Source organism: Aulonocara stuartgranti (assembly GCF_965226115.1).
Source record: "Aulonocara stuartgranti genome assembly, chromosome: 4".
NCBI classification, from domain to species: Eukaryota; Metazoa; Chordata; class Actinopteri; order Cichliformes; family Cichlidae; genus Aulonocara; species Aulonocara stuartgranti.
Window position 1 is genome coordinate 23,033,183 of NC_138942.1, and position 21,303 is coordinate 23,054,485.

Genomic DNA, 21,303 nt, shown 5'->3' on the forward strand with positions numbered 1-21,303 from the left:
ATCTTAGCATTGTTGGGGATTTCCATCATCGAATTGTGGAGACTTCAAAGAATTCCCACAATTTGAAGCCACTGCTGCTGTTCTCTGTTGCACTCACTCCCTCTTGTGGTTAAAAAGCAATATGACATCACGCTGATGCACATGATTATTAATAAAACCCTCACACCTGCAGAAATACACAAGCTGATGGTTTAAAGAAAGAGGCTACAAGCTGGCATTCGCTCAAAGTTTATTAAATACACAATGGAAAATAAAACTCTACAGTTCATTTGAGCATGTGCATGTCTGCAAAGAAGCCGATGCGGTGGGACGACACAAGCACAGGTTGTATGTTTCCCGCGAGATGATGATGATGATGGTGGCCCTGAACAGGGTAGCATGCCTGGGAAACAGCATGGCCACTGACTTTTGTACAAAATTAGGAAATCTGTTACAGCTTCAGATGCTACTGTTTTCATACCAAAACTAAGAAGCACTGTTGTACTGACATTGGTCAATGAAAAGAAAGCCGCCTGCTAACATTGTTTACAGTATGAGACAGCGAGATTACACACTTCCTTAAATATTATCTCCTATTCACAGCCTTACCTCGTATTGATTCTGTTCTTGTTTGATTAAATTCCACATAAACGTATGGAATACACACAGTATTCATACTATATATTTTATTAGTATCCTGAGTTTTAGTGCCCTGTGGTCTAAATAATGTTTCCAAACACATGTTTTCCCTCCAAAAAAACTTAGCTATGGACATCTTGACAAAAACAACTACCAAAATATCACCAAGGCCTTAACCCACATAAAAAACGATTTGGTATCAGGTATCAATGATCGGCTTTTTGTTAAACTCTGGTGCCAACTCTCTGAAAAACATTCTTAAATTACTTTGTTTTCATCCATGTTCTTGAATCACAGCAAGACTTTTTATTCCCTTTTTCCCTATTAGTTAATTACACAGTGTGGCTGTGGATTATTATCTCCCTATATTGAGTGCTGACGAGGGAAAATACCAGCACCAGCAATCTCGGTGAAAAGCTGCCTAGCAAAATATAGACAATTTATATTTACTTTCTCCCCATCCACAATTGGCCAAGCTCATGGATGAAATGGTTACCTGTGAACCATTTCATTTGTATAACTATGTAACTGATCCATTGCTTGAATCCAGTTTATTATTGCTGTTGAGAATATACACTTCATAAAAAGCAGCTCTAAATTTGTGACAGCACAAGCAGGAGAACACAAGGAATTAAACAGCTGGCTCAAAATCCTCTGAAGACGGTCAGCATAATGCATCTCGTCTCTCAGTAAATTGTTGTTGTTGTTTTTTTTTTTAAAAAAAAAGAATGAAGCCTTTCTTTAGAGGCTCCTTTTCAGACATTTGACAGGTTTGGCCAGCTGTGATCACAGTGGTCACCACTCCGCCTAATTACTGACAAACAAAGGGGTACAGCACTAAAGAAATACCTCTTTCTCGACACTTTAATACTCTGACTTGTGGTGAATGGCGTAGTGACAATATTAAAAAGTTTACGGCACTTTTATGTCCTACATCTTCCCCGCCTCAGTTCAGAGACAGTGTTATGCTTCACCAGTGCTTCCATAATCCTTAGCTGTGCTTCTGAGAGTAAGGGTGATGTTAGTGGACCCAAATCTCCGCGAGGATGTTCTTAAGAGAGAATTGGATTCTGTATTAGAGGATAAAACGGTGACTTAAGTTGTTCTGTGAGTGATTAAGTATTCATCATGCTTATTGGACATTGTTTTCCTGCACTTCACCAGTTCTACTGCCATATGTCACATTGTAGGACATCACACCGTGGCTGATGCGGCAAGTTTCAAACACATTTTGCTTTTAGAGTGAACTTCCAGTTCCTGGATAGATCCACATCCCTGGCAACATTAATTTTTCTTCCAAAGGGAACAGCTGTCTCTCTCCGTTCTCCTGCACCATGCTGTGCTTCCATTTTCGTTGTATCCAAAGCGAGGGTAGCAGAGGCCAGCGCTAACCTCTTGTGGTTGCTTGATATTCTGCTGGGAACACGCCTTCCCAAAGTGCTCTTTCCATCAAACAGTCACGGATCATAAGTCTGCAAGAGATGAATCCTCAACCTACCTGTGGACACAAAAAAAACATTTACCATCATAAAAAGGTAGAGCTTGATTTTTAAATTTGACTTTATAACAGATATACTGGCTATTAAAGTGTGCTGAACATATGGTGCTTACTTATTGACTATTACAATCTGGTGTTTGGAGAACTACACAATCTTTGCCTCTGTACACCACCACAGTGGATTTTAACAATCAAACAATCATGTGCAGACTTTCAGCTTTAAGTCAGGGATTGCACAAAAGTATTTAACAGTTTAGAAACTACAGCTGTTTTTATGCAGTCCTCCGTGTTCAGAGCTTCGATAGTAACTGGATTTTAAATTTTAAATGAAAGAACTGCTTGGATAAATATCTTTTGTCTAGAAGTCTTGAACCCATGGAAATCATCACCAAATGAACACTTGAAGAACTACTTTTCAGCCTATGTAAATGGGTGACTATGTATAAGAAGAGGCTGTAATTCCTAAAAAGTTAATGCAAAAGAAAAACTGACAGTCTGTACTTCAATCACAGTGTCCTGGTGTATGGAATCAAAATTGCAAAACTATGACTGTCTAAATACTTAAACGTTTGACTGCACTTGTGCCATTTGCTTACTTTTTGCCTGATGTGCCTCTCTGAACAAAAAGCTTAAGAAGCATCCACTTTGAGGCATTTTCCCAACAAACTGCTGACCTGGGAGCACCAGCCTGACCTCTTGATCCCAGCAACATCATTATCAAAATCTGATTATTCCGTTTTTTCCTTCCAGGACCGCCTTGTCACTCCAGATATCCCTCAAACACATCCAGCTCCGTGTCCGTGTCATAGGGAACAGAGGCCGGGTCGGACAGCACCCCGAGGTCCACCAGTGCCTGGTCCATATCCTCAGGCAGGAATACTATCCCCACATTCAGGACGATGTACTCCATCAGGAAGGCATAATAGAGGATCAGGACGTTGACAAAGAACAGGCCCAAATAAAACATATATGGGAGATCGTCCAGGAGCGATTCCACCGAATCTAGCTGGGCATAAATTTGGTGTGTCATAGAAAATAAAGAAAGCCACGGATAGGGGTTCTTGTGTATGTGTGTGTGTGTGTGGCCTGAAGTTGTTGCTGTCAGCGTTAGAAGTCTGTGTGGGTAGCTGGGATTGGGGCATCCATTTCGGCCCGTCCTGGCCTGCAACGACGATTCAGAGGAAGCCCTCAATGTAGTAGCTTATCTGTACGGTCCAGAAGAAAACGACAGGAAATCATGCGGGCTAAACAACATAAAGTCCATAGCTAATTATAACCAGAGGAACACATTCAAATATCACAGCCAGTTAGCTCGACGCATTCTTGGCATTGACTCCGTGAGTTTGTTGAATTCACGCCATGCCAGCTGGTGGCTAGAGCTAAAAAATAAAAAATAAAAAAGTAGCATAGGAGTCGGTCTAAAAAATGCAAGAAAACTACTGCGGACTTGTTGTTTACACACCCGGACAGAAAGAGACGAACTATTCACAAAACACACGTCGAATTATTTATAGTTTATAATGTCCCGTCTTAACATTTCTGCCAACCGCATCAAAACAGTCCCAACCAGCAACCAACCAAAGCGTCGGCATTTGATTGGCCTTAGAGCTGTCAATCACCAAAACAGTTATGGTCGCGTGCTTTAACCATCATTGATAGCATGGGAAGTCATTGGTTGTAGTTTTTTCTCAGTTCTACTGTAAACCCTCTCGTAGGGAAAAGAACTACAACTCCCTTTGCCCACGCTATTACGTAATGACCCCGCAGTGGCTACCATCACCGCCTATCACCCCCTGTTTGCTAAGCAGCTAGCCGAACGGGAAAGTGGGTGTAATGGATAGATACGAACACTAACACTAGCAAAACAAGGCGCCCGGCAAAATTGCAGTCCCATTAAAACCGCAACCATGTTTGGCCGGTCACGGAGCTGGGTTGGAGGACAGGGGAAAGCGAAAAATATCCACTCCCTGGACCATTTGAAGTGAGTAGTTAGCATGAAATAAGCTAATGTTAGCCTAAGTGGTCGCTGGTTGAAAACGACAGTCGTTTTTTACCAGCGTTATATTTAGCCAAATATTTAGCAGTAGTGAATGTGTGTAAATGCATTTATTCAATCAAATTGTAATAAAGCAAGGATTACTGGATTTTTTTTATTATGTTTTGCGAGGTAAGTAAAATCTGATGTAGTCCTAGCAGACAAAAACCGAATTGACACTATAAATTAAGACGATAAATTAAGTGTTTAAATTAAATTTTAATCTGAATATCATTAATACACGAAGAACTGTATTTACCAATTTTGTAAAGCTTGCATGGAGGCTGAATTAAAAGAGCTCATGCTGGAAAACACTGGCTTTTACCAGAGTACGAAAACATGCATTCGTTTAACCCCAACAGGTGCATGACATTGAGGGGTGATTTCGATCAACCTGAATCAGGACATAAAATCCCGAGCCAGGGCTCTAGTGAGGCTAAATGAGGGAAACCTCTTGTGTGCACAAGTTTCTAGGTTAGTGGTTATTACACTGCACCAGCCCAGTAACAGCGCTACTGCATCTATCAATATTCCTTTGAAACGTTATTAGGTTTATCTAGCAGCTTTCTGCAATGTCACGCGATCAGTGCAATCTTTGTCCTGCTAGGTTTAGATACAGATATGTGAATGTTAATGACTTCAGTCAAATTTAAACAAATGGCTTTTGTCACCTCCTCTTTCACATTTTCACCTTATTTCTGTAACTCTCTCTATCAGGTATATGTACCACGTCTTGACAAAAAACACAACAGTAACAGATCACAACAGGAACCTTCTGGTGGAGACCATCCGCTCGATCACAGAGATCCTCATCTGGGGGGACCAGAATGACAGCTCTGTGTTTGAGTAAGTCCCAGTTCAAGTCTTAGTGTGCGATTCATCACTTTTAAATACAGATATGAAGGTGGTACTCTAATGTGGGAGTTAAAGTGACATCTTACTCTGCTATCAAAGTGATGATTTTAAACATTATCCAGTTTCTATGATGCAAAGTACTGAGGTGTTTACTTCTCTAAAATGAGAACCTAATATTAAACAAAGAATTAGTCTGAGATCATTTTTTTTAAAGGTGAAGTTTGCGGTCTGTAAGTGCAGAAAGTCAGTATATCGCTGCACATAAATTATGATGGTCTAACAGTGTTGAAATATTCTGGAAAGTAAAGTGAGAGTCAGCTGAGATGCATTTGGGTGTAGTGAGTAGAACAACTGCGATAAGAATAAGAATTACAGTACTGTGCAAAAGTCTTTAGCCAACACTCAGAGGTTGTTCAAGTGCACAGTGCTGTAAATTAAGAATACTGTATGAAAATGATAAATAAACACCTAACCATAATATTAGTAAGCAGGGTAATGTCTCTCTCTCTTTTTTTTTTTAAAGACATTGTCCATTTTATGATGGTTGTATGTTATTCAGTCAACTTGAATTAAAAAAATTTTTTTACCTGCTTGTGTCTTATGTCTGTGACCAGTTTCTTCCTGGAGAAGAACATGTTTGCCTTCTTCTTGAACATCCTCCGTCAGAAGTCTGGACGTTACGTGTGTGTCCAGCTCCTCCAGACCCTCAATATACTTTTTGAAAACATTAGCCATGAGACTTCCCTATGTAAGTAGTATTACATCATTTCACTCTCTGACTAATGCTGCTAATAGACTGACATTAGTTTATGTTAGGTAACTATTAATAGAACTGTTAACTCAGGGAAAAATAAAGAAGTCTAAGGGGGTCATTTCCACTTTTGTCTTTTACTCTTTTCCTGTTTTTTGCAACTGCCTACTGCTTACCTTGTAAAAACTGTAAAAGCAGTAAAAAGCACTGACGGTATAAAGTCTGTGAAAACTTTCTTTCATGTGACTATGTTTCTAGCTATTTAGTTTGTGTTGTTAGCTAACAAATCCACAGTTTATCCATACATTAATGTAACTATATGTACTTTAAATGTGTACAGTTAATAATTAAACCGCTAACCATTTCTAATAATATACAACTTTGTATTCACATTTTTAGCAAGCTGTTGTTTTTCACTTAGTTGTTTATCCGTTGTTTTCTGCTAACAATTTAACAGATTTTTATACCATTAATTAAATACTTGAAATTAACATAATCACAGCTAGCTTCTTGAACCCTTTATTCTCTTTTCAACCGTATAAACTTTAATCGTGTTTCCATTTTTTTTACCTTATGTTTTCTAGTACTACAGTTTATGTTCAGTTGTTAACAAACCAAGTCTCTACTTTGTACTTTAACTCTCTGTCTGTTAAGCAGTAAGTGGTTCTTCATTGTTTGGCTAACTGCACTGAAATGGGATAATCCACCTGTTAGCTGCAATATTCAGGTTTATAAAGCACTTTGTAAATGAGCTATGTGTGAAGGAGAATCTGTTTTTCTCAGGTGACAGGTGGTTTACTGGACCAGCAAGCTGGAGTCAAAAACCCAAGTCAATGAGGCCTGTTTTATACAATAAAATAGTCTCTCTTTTCCCAAGCACACCTAAACAGTTTACAACATAACAGGTTACCACATGGTCAAACATAACAAAGTTTCTTACTAACGCAGGAAAAATAGGTTGATGTATGCAATGGACAAAAAAAAACTATATTATTTTATTTCATAAAATAGTGCTGATTGCACTTGGCGAACATCTGATTTGCGAGTTGATCACGCGGCTCAGTGCATTCTGTATAAGAGCTTGTCGAGCTGGTGATTGAAACAGACTGTCCTTCACGCTGGTTTCAAGTGCTTTGCAAACCCGAATATTACAGCTAATACATGGCAGTGAGGGGCAGTACAACAGTGATCCCCTTAGACTGATTTTTAAGTTTTAGTCTCCTTATATTCCACTGAGTTATCGGTTCTAACGGTGGTTAGGTAACATAAGCTAATGTAAGTCTGTAACTGGCACAAGATGGCACTAAACAAGTTCTAAAAACTTTAACTTTCAGCACTTATTTCTTAAATCCAACTTCACGGACAGTTTTAAATCTGTTACTGGGGAACCAAAATCTTAGTAGATTATATACTGTCCATTTCACAATGGGTTGTTATAAACATAAACTAAAGTTGGTATTTCAGCAAGGTGTTGCAGTCACCACAAGAGCTTTACCTCACCTTTGCTCCAATAACAGTGAAAGAAAACCTAAGGTAGTGAAATGAATCAGTCCACCTTCAGCTTTTAACACTGTGTCATTTTCTGTAAATGCTGAGCTATTAGATAAATTGCATGACAATCTGGAGGCTTAATAAAAGCCATCTCTTCTCTGTACCCTAAACGTGTCGCCTCCTTTCTCATTACAGATTATCTCTTATCAAACAACCACGTCAACTCCATTATTGTCCACAAGTTTGACTTCTCGGATGAGGAGATCATGGCTTATTATATCTCCTTCCTTAAGACCCTGTCACTCAAACTTAACAACCACACCGTGCACTTCTTCTATAATGAGGTAAGGCTACGGGGGGGAGAAGGGATGGTGTGAGAGAGGAAAAAGACAGGCTAACAAAACATGAAGAACCTTCTGCTCAGTGTCTGCATATCTTTGTGAGAGATACGAGGGAGGGAAGGAAGTGGTGAAACATAAGACACTAAGGATGGAAGCAGTGTGCAATGAAGCAAATTTGTAATATCAGCCAACTGTCTGAAACTGCAAATGATAAAACTGGAATTTTTTTTACCCCTCAGTAAGTAATTTTAAGGAATACATATAATACTTTATCTAATTTACTACACACATGCACTTATTTTAATATGCAATTATATACAAATAGTGCTTGGGGGACAGTTGTGCAAACTTCAGTTCACCTCCTTATTGTTAACTTTGTCATTACATTTTGCCACTTTTCAAACTCTCTTAGCAACCCACTGACAAATCAACTCAAAAGGAATTGTAGTACTGACTTCCTGTTGCCCTGCTGTAGGCATACTTTTCATTGTGTGAACTCTGTTCAGTGAGGGGCAGAGAGTAGCATGCAGCTGCACCAGCAGGCCGAGCAGGCTGTTTCCACATGTGCAGTGTTGTTTTTGTGGTTTAATGAGGAAGCTGTAGACTGCACAGGAAAAAATAAGGCATCTGAGTGGTTATTTTGTGTGTGTGTATATAATCACAATTACTGCACAACACTTGAACTTGTGGCTGTGTTGATTTTGTTATAAATTCACAATCCTTAGAAATGAAATGCCTTCAATTAAACAAATAAAAACACTTAAAGTAAGTTTCAGTCTGGAACCGTATTTGTCACATGCATTTTCTGCCAGTAAAGCTTATCAGTGTGCTTATCCCAACAGGCAGATTAGCAGCAGAACATAGAAACAGAGCTTCTGCAAATCAGCAGCACATTTTCTCTGTCAAAATACTGGCTTCCTGTGTAGAAGCATTGATTTAAGAGATACTGCACACAGCAAATAACTGAATTTTTAGAACGTGGCACGGACACATTATTTCTTGGGCTTGTTTCTAAATCTATTTTTCTATATGATACATATTGTGTGTTTGTGTGTCATTTGTTTGCAAATGAGGTTTTAGATTGTTGCCAAGAACTCTGACCACACTATTCATTTGTGATGTTGCTAACCTCTGATGTTTCAGTGATATCTATAGTCTTTCCCTTGGCCTCTTTGTGCTGGGGAAAGTTATTGGTGTACTGTTGATGGTAGCGTTACCCCTGAAGCCAAAACCAGACCTGTTGTGTAGATCTGAGAACATTTATGTCTTTTTAAGTTAACTATTACATTTTTGTTTTAATTTGTGTGTTAACAAATATCTAGTGTTAATAACCAACTTGACACATTGTTGGTCTAAAGTCAAATATATTTTTTTATTCTAAAAATAATTAAAACCTTTTTTAAGCAGTTTATATTATTATATGTTATATAAATATTTTAAATTAATCTATTAGTTTGATTATCATTATTATTCATATTTTGGAGTCTTAGCTATAGTTTATTCTCCTGCAGATGGTGCCGTTTGATAACTGCTCAGCTTTCCTCCTTCTCAGAACTACACAAGTCACATTTTTAAAACTATTGCAAAAAGTCGGTTTGGGTTTGGTGTCAGGCTCAGAACTCCTCATTTGCTGTGATTCTGGGTGACTGTTTAAATGCTTGACTCGCAGCTATGACTGCCTGGAGGTCACAGCAACTGAGGAATGGTCGGGTGGACAATCGGGCACTGGCACAGAGAGAGATAACAGTAGTATCCAGAGTTATCAGGTTGTTGTGCAGAATTGCTAAATGGAGCGTGCTGGTATGTTGAGACGTGTTGAGCTTCTAAAATCTTATTATGGTTAGAAGAAGAAGTCCCTGCTGTTAAGCTCATTATGCTCAGAATTAAGTACATTGGTTTGTTCAAATTTCTTGTTGGAACTGGTATGCCAATACTAGAATTTTATAGTTAAAAGATGAAAACTTGAAAAGTTAATGGCAAAACAAACAACACTGCACAAGATTATTATGAGTTATTATGAGTCTAGCAGTACGTGAGGTGGTCCAGGGGGATATGCTACGAGGGACGTTTGACACAGCTGGGCTTTCTTTAGCTTAGCTGGCTTGATTGGTATCACAACGGTGGTTATAAGGTCTCTGTTAAGTTGGGTTCTCTAGTCAAGGCTCTGTGCACGCTCATATAAAAAGGAGCATTCCACAGGTCATGTGACCCTTTCTTCACACGCGAGTGCCACCTCTTCCAATCAGACATCGTCAAAGTAAAGAAAAATAAAAACCTTTCAACGGTGTTGCAAAAGGCCAAGAAATTAATGCTGAAGAAAATCATTAATCTGAAGAGCACACATAGCAATAAAATAACAGTTTAATTTTAATTGTATCACTGAGTGCACTCTCTGCTGTGCTGTTTATTTGTAAGTTGACAGCTGCACATTAGAGCTTTGAAACTCTAAGCTATAATAGTATCCAGTTTAAACGTTACTGTCAGACTGCTTAATAAAGGAGACATAGAAATCGCTTTAGATTGTCAGCGCGTAAAAGTCAAATCCATTAGAATTTGAATGTGTGTACTGTGTTCTAGTAGCTCCAATTCCAGCTGTTACTAAGCAGCAGATTAGAATCAAGGATACTAAGATTTAAAAAATATTTTCCGAACCACCAAATTTATGCAAATTGGTTTTAGTGATTTTCAGCTTAACAGTTTGCATATATGAAACTGCAGCAGACAATCTATAAAAAAGAGTGGTTCTTCCAGCCAGTTTAAAACGAAACTCTACAGTGATTTAGCCAGTGGGAAAGAGAGCCACTTGCATGATACAGAAAGCTCTTGATTTTAGAATCAACATAGCTCACTAACTTACTAATCTAGCTTTGTAGTGGACCCCTCTGAATCTCACAAAACAGTGTTTTGTATTTTTTTTAAGTATTTTCTCATTAAAACAACAGTAATGTTATAAGATTACTGCTCCTGTTAAGTTTTAACCTTCAAAATTCAGCACTCTTGTCTCCTTTAGCAGCCTTCTATCTCTCTCTGTGGTCATTTGCATCCTGAACAAAATGGTGCAGTGCCTTGTCTTGCTCACCAGCGCCCACTCTCTGTCTCCCACACACAGCACACTAATGACTTTGCCCTGTACACCGAGGCCATTAAGTTTTTCAACCACCCTGAAAGCATGGTCCGCATCGCAGTCCGAACCATCACACTCAACGTCTACAAAGGTGAGTGCCGTGAATACGCACGTGCACACGCTGCTTACATCCACACACTCTCACGGGATGCTGGGACCGCCTTTCTCTGTTCTTCCCTCTTCTTGCTGCTGCTTCTGGTGCATGAGCATGACTGACAGGTAACACTGTAACAAATACACACTAAAAAGCAGTCTGGCAAATTTTCTTTCTTTTAATGTTTTGTTGCTTATTTAGGGTCAACATGCAACCCCAGTTGCAAATAATTGGGGACAATGACTAAAATTTTGGTAACACTGAAAGCATTGATTTGCAGATCTCATAAACCAATAATTATATTCTAACGCTAATGGCAGCAACATGTTTCAAAATGTGGGGCATCTGTATCATATCTGTTCAAATTTGGATTCTTCTTTGCGTGATAGAACTTTAACCCACGTTTTTGGATGGCACTGTGAACTGTGCTCACACACAGTGACTTTTGGAAGCATTCCTGAGGCCAGAATTATGCCTGTTTTTAATAGAGCACCGACTGAGAGCCCGGAGATCACGGGCATCGAATTCAGAGTTTTGGCCTTGGCGCTCACACACAAAGATTTCTCCAGATTTTCTGAATCTTCTGATATTAAGTGCTGTAGATCAGCGGTCCCCAACCTTTTTTGCGCCACGGACCGGTTTATGCCCGACAATATTTTCACAGACCGGTCTTTAAGGTGTCGCGGATAAATACAACAAAATAAAACTAGTACCGGTACTGAAAAAAATAAGATTTATTCATAACACACGTGAAAAGACCCAGGAAAACCGAGTTAACGATAAAAACGATAACAAAACAACGCTGAAAACCGATAAAAACCCTGAAAACCATAAATTTCTCACCTAAGCCTCAACTCTCGCGGCCCGGTACCAAACGACTCACGGACCGGTACCGGTCCGAGGCCTGGGGGTTGAGGACCACTGCTGTAGATGGTGAAATATTTAAAGACTAATGTTCCATTGAGGAACATTGAAATTGTTCAAAAATTTATTAACAAGGGTTTTTTTTATTTTGTTTTGCTTTTTTCTTGTGCACATTATTGCATCTGCACATTTTTAATTCTAAACTGTTGCTGATTAACCTAATTAGTTGCAAAATGTTCTTCCAACTGTTTCTTTGTAGCACCAATTACTCTACCAGCTTCTTACCTCCCCCCTCTTCAAACGTTTTTGATATCAGTTCCTGCCATCAAATTAAACATTATTCAGTGCTTTTCATGAGAGTTAAACTTTTCGGTTTTAGTGTTCGGGTTGAATCTGTCTTCTACTGTGAATAAAATAAGATTGGATTTATAAGATTTGCAAATCACTGCATTCTGTTTTTATTTACGTTTTGCTGGATATCTTCCTGGTTATACGCATTAGCCTTTTTAGGAGAATTATTCATTACGAGATTTTGTCCAAGCGATGTTGTTATTTATAACCATGACATGCATTTACTTTTTATAGAATTCTAACTGGATATGATAATATGAATATTAGAACTTTTTATCCACACTTGCAAACTAAAACTATTTATTCTTAACGTTTTTAAGATTCTCGTGTTATTCTTTATAGTCCCTGGAAAGCTAATTGAATGCTTTTACACTTAAGATTTCATTAAAAGTAAACAAGAAACATTTTGATGTAAAAATTTAAATTAGACAAAATAGCAGACTTGTTGTAGTTTTTTTGTTTTTGTTTTTTTGGTTCTAATAAAATTACCTGAGGTTTCAACACACAGGGTTAAAGTTCACAATAAGTCGTGGTAGAATAAACGTTACAATCACCATACTGTAAAGAGACTCTTCACACAGTCCAGCACCATGCACAGTTAGGTGTTGAAATCCCTTCACCTGTAGCTCTGTCATGCGGGGGGCTGCAGGTCTTTCAGAAAGACTACAGAAAGCAGTAGCAGTCTGAACATCGACACCTTTTCAGCAGCTTTTTCAGCAGCAGTGTTTCTCCTTCCTGCCGTCAATGTGCGATCCTTGTGCGTCCAAGCTGTCTGCATTTCATTGCAGGGGAAGCTGGTATTGCCTTGTATGGTTTTGGCTTCTCTGTACATGTCATGCTTATTGTCACCTTAAATGAAACAGCTGCTCAGTGTAAAGGCTTTAAAGTCTCACAAGCTGTTGCTTTGTGTCCGTATCTGTCCGTCTCGTCCCGCATGTAACACTTTGGTCTGTACAACATGGCTTTCTTCCGCCGTCCATAACATCCTGATTCTAACTCCCAAAGGTACAACTTTTTTGAACAATATAAGAACAAAAGTCATTTATAAATCAATGTAGTATTAAAGGGGATGTGTCATTGCTAAACTGACCACGGGCTATGCTTTAATAAGGAATCTTTAAAAGCATCATTTTAATGTAGCAACTCTGACTTCAAGTCTGTGAGATTGTCATGGGACCACCCACAACATCTGAATTTTAGACTGCCTACTACACTTGTGCATAATAATAATTTAATTGTGGAAAACCCTTTGCTGATTTAATAGTTGTAATTAGTTGGATTTTTAGAGTATCACAACACTAAAAATATTGCAGTGAAGGTTACTTCGTATTGATGCTCCTTAATGATTCCTTAGGACATGCCTTGCAACAGATGGCCACCTGAAAAAGGATTTAATTCAGAACCCAAAGCATTTAGTCATTGCGTAGAATCAAGTTTTCTTATTGCGCTGATTTTTCAAGTAATGTAACTGTTCTTTTTGGGGGTGGGGGCTGCTTGTTTCAGTGTCTGCTGTTCACATAATCCTCCGTAAAATCCCAAAACAAGTTTTAAATATGTACATTACATATGCAACTCCTTTTCCAGGTGTGCCCTTGCTATTTTTTAATAAATGTTTGTGAGGTCGTTCCCAGCCTCCACCCCTCCACAGCCGCCCCTTTACTCACATTGAACCTGTGTCTGTTTCCCCCCCCCCCTCTCCTTTATCAACAACCACTCTTCCTCTTTTGTCTCTCCCCTCCCTCTTCCTCCTCTTTCTGCGCGTCCCATCTGCCTAACTCCAGTTTCATGTAAGTTGGTTCCATTCATTCAGTCTTTTTCTCAGGGCTTGGTATCCTGTTCAGTTTCTTTACAGTTACTCTTCTTCATGTGTTGAATGATGTCAAGACACCTCAGCTCTATAGTGTTAACTTAGTCTGGGGGTTTTGGGGGGAGCTTTAATGTGAATTGTTACCCTGCCCTGCTTGCTCCTAATGGTGTATTTGTTCTAAATGTATGGAGTATTAGCATAATTCTTTTCAATCATTCTGTATCATCCACTTCATTCATGCAGTAAAAAACAGTCTCATTTTGTTTCTTGGGTTTGTTGTTCCAACGACCTAATTTTCAGCTAAGCCCCACATGTTGGTTTTTATTTTGGTGATGGGCTCAACAGTTTTGATCACTGTGGTTATTTAGTCAGTGTCTCCCTATCCATTGTGTAATTCATGAATTTAATTTGGCTGCTCATGCATTACTTGTCTCAATTTGACCTGTCTGGATTGGAAGTATAATAACCATGTGGTTTTATTTGCATTTTGATTTTCCATGAAAAAGTGTTACTATAATTCGACTGGTGGTGTTTACTACAGGATGTTGCTTTTGTCATTCACCTAAGTCAACACTTAAAGAACATTTACTTCTGTGTTTCTTTTGATTGTCTGTTTTCCCCTGAAAAACCCTTGTATGTTAAAGTTCAAATTAAATTAACAAAAACAAAAAACAAAAAAAAGTCTATTATTGGAGGAGTTCAGTGTAACTGTGCTTGTTAAAGTTCTGCAGTTAGACCCATAAGCACCAGAAACCATATTGACTTGACCAGATTTTTTTTAAACAAGTTTTTTTCTCTAAATAAGCAGACCTGCAGAACTTTGATTGCATTGTCAGGTTTTAAAAAAACATTTTCACCTTCCAGTTAACTGTGAACAAATTCACTTTGTTCTGTGTATATTTGCCCCAAATAAAATCTGCGCTCTAACACTGAAAGGCTCGCAATATAATAGAAATAAAAATTATTACAGCAATAGGACAGATAGTTTCTTATTTTCTAGTATTCTTCCCCAAGACATGGCTAAGCCTCAATCTAATCTGACTGCAGGCAGTGCAGTGGTTAAAGACTGACCGATTTATCAATAAAAGTTATTTGATGATCCAGAAGTATCAGCATTTTTAATGACCAATAAATGTAATGTTTAAGTAGTAATGACAGAGGAGAAATACTTTTCAGGCATGCTTTCAGCATTGATGTTGCATAGTTTGGCCACCAGAGGGCACTCTGCACCTGCCTCTTGACAAAACACGTGAACAAATGATCCAAGTAGAATGTTAACAACTTAAATGATTCTTTACTAATAACAGATGTTTAGGAAACTTTTTCTGTTTTGTTTGCCTGGAAGAAATAAAATATCAGCAAATATCAGTGTCAATATTAGCCTTAAAAATATCGGTCAAATTCTAATTGTGGCTAATAATCCTGGAGCTGCCTTTCTCTAAGCAGACGTTAGGAGCAAGCCGAAGAGGTCAGGCCCATCCTTCAAAGCTTTTTTTATCCTTCTTTAAATTTGCAGGCCTCAGTTGAATAGCATAACTTAAAGCAGGAAATCAGACTGTGCACCCATTTGATGAACACTCATTCCACCAATACAGTGGTAATCCCAACATATGTAAACACACCTAATGTGTGAAAACTGCTCTTACCTAAACTGGCCACCTCTCAAGAGGGTGCATCTGGAAAGCTCAGGCCACAAGCTTGGGTTAAACAGAGCAAAAACTGATTGGCAAAGCATTTTATTCTTGACTAATTAACATATAAAAGGGAAATTCATCTGGCCTTATTGATAGTGGATTGACAATTTGTGTCCTTATTTTGACCCTTTGGGTATTTTTTTTTAAATAATTACTTTTTTTAATTTTAGTATGCTTTTAAATGTGTATAATTATCTGGTTATATTCTGGTATTCCTCGAGGATCACATGTTTTGTGTACACATGAATGAGTCTTTGTATTTTTGGAACTGACCTTGATAATAACTCTCCATGCCTCTACTCTCTCTAGTGGACAACCAGCACATGCTGCACTACATTCGAGATAAGACCGCGGTCCCATATTTCAGTAACTTGGTCTGGTTTATCGGCAGCCACGTCATCGAACTGGACAAGTGTGTACAGACGGATGAAGAGTAAGTGTTTTTCTCACTGTAGCCTCTAGATGTCAGCAGTGTCCTTGTTTGAAGCCTTGATCTGGCTCATGCTTATTATTCTATGTTATATATATTTATTTATTTTCTGTCTGTCTTAGACATAAAAACAGGGGGAAGCTAAGTGACCTGGTAGCAGAGCACCTTGACCACCTCCACTACCTAAACGATATCCTCATCATCAACTGTGAATTCCTTAATGACGTTTTAACCGACCACCTCCTCAACCGTCTCTTTCTGCCACTCTATGTTTACTCTTTGGTCAGTCCTGAGACGGTACGTTACTCTGGAGTGCATTTCTGAATACATCTGGTTAGACTGATGTTCACAGGTTCAAAGTTGAAGTGTGTGTTGTGTTAAAGTGGTTTCCTCCTTTCATTTCACACATGCAGTGTAGTACGGTTCTGTTCCTAAGCTAATTATCAAGTTGAAAAATTAAAAAGTTGAAAAATGTTCAGTTTGCAGTAGTAGTTTTTTTTTCTTAGCTTGATTAATGACTAACCAGTGGTTTTGCTTGATCACCTCAGAAAAGCTATGAGTTAGAAGTTACGGTTAGGTTAGGTATTTGCCAGTTTGTGCAGGTGGTGCTGTGTGGGTGACATAGAGGTTACCACTAGGTTTTGAGTTCAAACCATTCAGGGGCCTTTCCATGTGGAGTTTGCATGGTCTTCTGTGCCTGCATATGATTTGGTAAAATCTTAAATTACATAGAACATAGAAAGTATCCCATATGTGTGGTGTAAAGTGCTTCGATTGGTCAGTAAGCCTTTTAATACTCTCTCCCTCTATCCCAATAACACTATATATCATTATAATGCATTTTCTATAAATTCAGTGAATAGTTATGTAATCACCGTATGAAAAGTACTATTTCTTTTTTTACATTTAAAGTAAATAATCAAAAATGAAATAAATATGGGCCTTATGTGGCATTATCCCGTAGTGCAGGGGTGGGGAACTCCAGGCCTCAAGGGCCGGTGTCCTGCAGGTTTTAGATGTGTCCTTGATCCAACACAGCTAATTTAAATGGATAGATTACCTCCTCAACATGTCTTGAAGTTTTGCAAAGTCCTGGTAAACAACTAATCATCTGATTCAAGTGTGTTGACCCAAGGTGATACCTAAAACCTGCAGGACATCGGCCCTTGAGCCCTGGAGTTCCCCACCCCTTCCAGATTTACACACTAGATGACCACACACAACTTCACTCTTCACTCTGGCTATCATTACTGCTCCTGTATGGTTGTCGGGAAACTTGACTCAAATGCAGAGTGTCCTAGCACACTGTTAAGTTCATTCAGAGACGTGTTGTTCTGTTCTTCCACATATCTTTTGCATAGTATGCTGCATTGCAGACACTCCTAATATAAATGAGGCAACTCGGCTTGTGTGAAGTGTTTTCAGCTGGGCATCGTATACCTGGGGTCGAGTGTTTTGACCAATGCATGAAACCATATATATTTATGAATGCAAGTTGTAATGACTAGTTATCTTGATCTTTATTATATGGTGTGCCACAGAGAAAGCCTATTCTAACATTTAAATGTAAAGTTTAGTTCGAGCACCTGACAGCTAATTTTTGCTTCTCATTCATAAACTCTGCATACTATTTTACACCGTGGTGACTATTGCAAATCGTCATATAAAGCAATGAAAAAATATTGCAACATGTTTTGCAACAGCACAATGTTTCATCATCCAGTGTGTTGTGTCATATCACACAGCCCTAACATATCTATAAAAAAACAAAGGTGAGCTGAAAAGATTATATTCCAGGTGAAAGCGTAATTATTATGAGTTATAAATGCAGATAGTTGAACATTAGACAGTTAAAACACTGTTTAAATCAAATTTTCTTTTGACATGATAAATGTTTGCAATATGGGTCATGACTGTTATATTCGTACTACTAAATGATTATCACACACATTATGTTCTTGTTGTTATTATATATCACCTTAAATCTTCTTGTTTCTTTCTCTCTCTTTAGTCTGAAGAGCGGAAGATCAACCCTCAAGTGTCCCTTTATCTGTTGTCTCAAGTAAGTTACACACACACACACCTGCCTGCCTGCTGACACTCTTGTGAGTGTAATCTTGCTGTGGCTGCTTAATCCGGTGGTGTATTGTCATACAGTCAAGCTGCTCTTTGTAAAGCCTTTTCTACTAGCTTTATTATGTGAATAATGGAAATAAAACTTTACTTTATGCTGCATTAGTTATTACTTACACCTTATTATTACTTGCTTTAACCAACTTTTACCTCCTGGACTGTCTTAGTTCTGCATGGAATACATTCAACAAAAGTCCTGGAAATATTCCTGAGATTTTGATCCATATTGACATGACAGCATTACAGGTGCTACACATCTATGATATGAATCTCCCGTTCCACCACATTCCAAAGTTGCTCTGCTGGATTGAGATCTTGTGACTGTGGAGGCCTTTTGAGTGCATTGAACTCATAGTTATGGTCAACAAACCTGCTTAAGATTATATGAGCTTTTTGACATGGTGCGTTGTCCTTCTGGACACAGCCATCAGAAGATGGGTGCACTATAGTCATAAAGTATCAGCAACAATACTCTGGGAGTGTGCACGAAAATTTCTCCCGCACCAGAACTACCAGGAGCCTGAATTGCTGATACAAGGCAGGATGGATTCATGGAGAAACTCATCAGACCAGATGATATTTTTCCAATATTATGTTGTCCAGTTTTGTTGAACCTATGCTCCAAATTGTAGGCTCAGTTTTCTGAGTTTTCAACAAGTGGTTATTTGAGTTACTGTTATCGAAGTTATCGAAGCAGTCTGGCCACGCTCCTATGACCTCTGACCTCATCAACAAAGCAGTTTCTCCCAGAGAACTGCTGCTCACTGGATATTTTTGTTTTTAGAGATTATTCTCTGTAAACTCTAAAGATGTTTGTGTGGGAAAATCCCAGCAGATCAGCAGTTTTGGAAATGGTCAGACCAGCCAGTCTGGCGCCAACAGCCACGTTCAGAGTAGCTTAACTCACCCCTTTCCCCTATTTTGATGCTTGGTTTGAATTCCTTGCTCATGTTTACATGAATTCCTGCCAGGTATTTGCATTAACACACACTTAATAAAGTGGCCATTGACTGTAAATCGTGTTAACTAAAGGGAGCCAGTTATATTTGTGTAATTTGCAATGCTTACATGTTGGTGCAGATGATCATGTCTAAATGAATTTTTAACAGTATAATTTATTTTCTAATCAGCTCTAGTGGCCCAGAAACTGATTTTACTTATTTTGTGTTTATGTTCTTGTTTTTCAGGTGTTTCTAATCATCCACTATCAGCCATTGGTCAATGCCCTTGCAGATGTTATTTTCAACGGAGATCTGTCTGTATTCACCACACCGACAGATATTCACAGCACGCACAAGAGCACGGTAACACACACACACACACACTTTGACTGTATATGTTAATGTACTGTAAACTGTACTGTACTGTAACAGGTAAAACTGTGAGTGAGTACAGCATACAAACAAGAAATGTGCACACTCACACCTACGAAGCAACCGCATGGACACATACACAACACACACACACAGTTGTGTTCCAGAAGTGTGCGTAGGTGGTTATGAGATCGAAGGGTCATGGTTTTCTCCATGATTCACCCACATCAAGGCAGCAATATGCAAATTACTTGACTTTTCTTTTTCTTCCCTTTCCATTTTTTGAACACTCCTGATTCCTGTCGTGCTCTCGGTCTTCCTGCCACGGCGTTGGATAGCAGCATTCGGTTTCCTTTTACTGCTCCGTGCCCTTTAATTTCCATCTGCATATTCTTGTAATTTCCCTCTTCTTTTCTGCCACCGTTTTAATCTTCCCCTTTCATCACCTAATGTTCCCCATCCAGTTCCCCTCACCTCTCATTTTCTACTCTTGATTCAGTTTCTCTTCCTTCATCGCCCCGCCCCTGCTTCTTACATTTTTTTTTTGACCATCTGCTTTTAAAGCCAGGTGGGTGTGCCGAGGTAGTGAGCGTTTCTGAGAACCCTTGTGGTTATTCTCTGTGCTGAGTGTGTGTGTCTGTGCGTGCGCGCGCGCGCAAGAGCTCTCTGGCTGTTGTAAGAAACGGCCTACCTTTTCAGTGAATATAACTAGAGGCGTGATGTCTTCACAGCTTTGGTGTACCACAACAGGAGGCAGCCAGACCCAAATACGTACCTGCCAGATATTCATTCAAGATCACTTTCCCTGTTTATATATTTTTCTCTTAAGTAAAATCAAGTAGATTAACAAATCATATTTGTTGTGTTTATCCATGAGTTACTGTTTTCTTTTTTTACCGGGGGTAATTTATTTTTTTTTTCTGTTCCACTAGGCAACACAAATTTGCGTTTGCACATTAATTATTCTTTTTCTGACTGATTGACATTGATAAGATGGATACCGGTGCAGGTTGTGTGATTTACTGGCATTTACCCTGCAGCAGTGTATTTGGCATTTTGTTCTGGTGCATGTAAAAACGCTAATGAGCAGATTAGTGCAGCGAACAAGTGTTATGCATGCCACACATTTGTGTGACATCACCATGGTTAATTGAGGAAGTTCTACTAACTATTCCTAAAGATGCCAAGTAGATACTCAGAAGTTGCACTCGTATCTGCTAAATCACATGTACCGTGTTATAGATTGATTTATTGTAGATAAAACAGCAGACATATGAGGTATGGGCTCTGTTTTTGCGCAGGTGGTCAAATGGCACCTCCTGTTCGTCTTTGATGTGGCAGGAAATTAGGTCACATGATGGAACACTGACAGAGCTGGCTCACCTAACCCAGATCTCTTTCCTGGAAGAAGTGTTTTCTCTCTCTTTCTCTCACACTTTTGTAGATGTGTTTACTTGCAAGTGCACCAGTTAGATACATGTTTTTGATATTTGCATGCATGTGGCAGTATTTTTTTTTTTTTTGCGTAACGTAAGTTCGTGCAGTTCGTTTACTGTGCAGGAAAATTGGGTTTATCTTTTGACCTGCAAATGGCACCCTACTTTCAAGCGGGTGTGTGTTTGTAGATATGTCGTGCATGCTCCCTGACCTCCAGTAATTTCTCAGCATTGGTTTAGACTGCGAGTGGTTTACCAGAATATAGTCAGCTAGCAGGTGTGACACGCACACACACATACATGCACACACACACACACACGCGCGCACACACACACACACACACACACACACACACACACACACACACACACACACACACACACACTGATACTGGTTTGTGGTTTGTCTCTGACAAAATACACACTGTGTTTTTAGCAGTAACTACAATGTAATCCTACCAGTAACAC

At 38.9% G+C, this 21,303-nt stretch overlaps 2 protein-coding genes across 5 annotated transcripts in view; one reads left to right on the top strand and one right to left on the bottom strand.

The window, feature by feature from the left end:
- Positions 1 to 212: 212 nt before the first annotated feature.
- Positions 213 to 3,725, bottom strand: dexi (Dexi homolog (mouse)). Of its 2 annotated transcripts, none has more exons than XM_082531641.1 (2): positions 2,791 to 3,725; positions 213 to 2,116 (listed from the first exon to the last, which is right to left on the bottom strand). In XM_082531641.1, exon 1 carries the CDS (start codon positions 3,144 to 3,146, stop codon positions 2,877 to 2,879), a length of 270 nt encoding a protein of 89 aa, XP_082387767.1. In that variant the 5' UTR covers positions 3,147 to 3,725; the 3' UTR covers positions 213 to 2,116; positions 2,791 to 2,876. The 2 variants fall into 2 exon arrangements, with proteins under 2 accessions (XP_082387767.1, XP_082387766.1); XM_082531640.1 differs by having other exon boundaries at positions 2,713 to 3,725.
- Positions 3,726 to 3,845: 120 nt separating this feature from the next.
- Positions 3,846 to 21,303, top strand: part of clec16a (C-type lectin domain containing 16A) — a 52,772-nt gene continuing 35,314 nt past the window's right edge. For 2 of the 3 annotated variants that reach the window (XM_082531631.1, XM_082531632.1), the window contains exons 1-9: positions 3,847 to 4,097; positions 4,869 to 4,997; positions 5,621 to 5,754; positions 7,444 to 7,592; positions 10,699 to 10,804; positions 15,833 to 15,956; positions 16,076 to 16,250; positions 17,965 to 18,015; positions 19,274 to 19,390. In XM_082531631.1, the coding sequence (XP_082387757.1) occupies positions 4,024 to 4,097; positions 4,869 to 4,997; positions 5,621 to 5,754; positions 7,444 to 7,592; positions 10,699 to 10,804; positions 15,833 to 15,956; positions 16,076 to 16,250; positions 17,965 to 18,015; positions 19,274 to 19,390 (1,059 nt within the window). In that variant the 5' untranslated portion in view covers positions 3,847 to 4,023. Of the gene's footprint in view, positions 4,098 to 4,868; positions 4,998 to 5,620; positions 5,755 to 7,443; positions 7,593 to 10,698; positions 10,805 to 15,832; positions 15,957 to 16,075; positions 16,251 to 17,964; positions 18,016 to 19,273; positions 19,391 to 21,303 lie in introns of all 3 variants that reach the window. The other variant, XM_082531633.1, reaches the window with a different exon arrangement.

Bases quoted from the DNA above. Each gene is read 5' to 3' on its own strand.
- dexi (XM_082531641.1), bottom strand. From the start codon at position 3,146: ATGACACACCAAATTTATGCCCAGCTAGATTCGGTGGAATCGCTCCTG.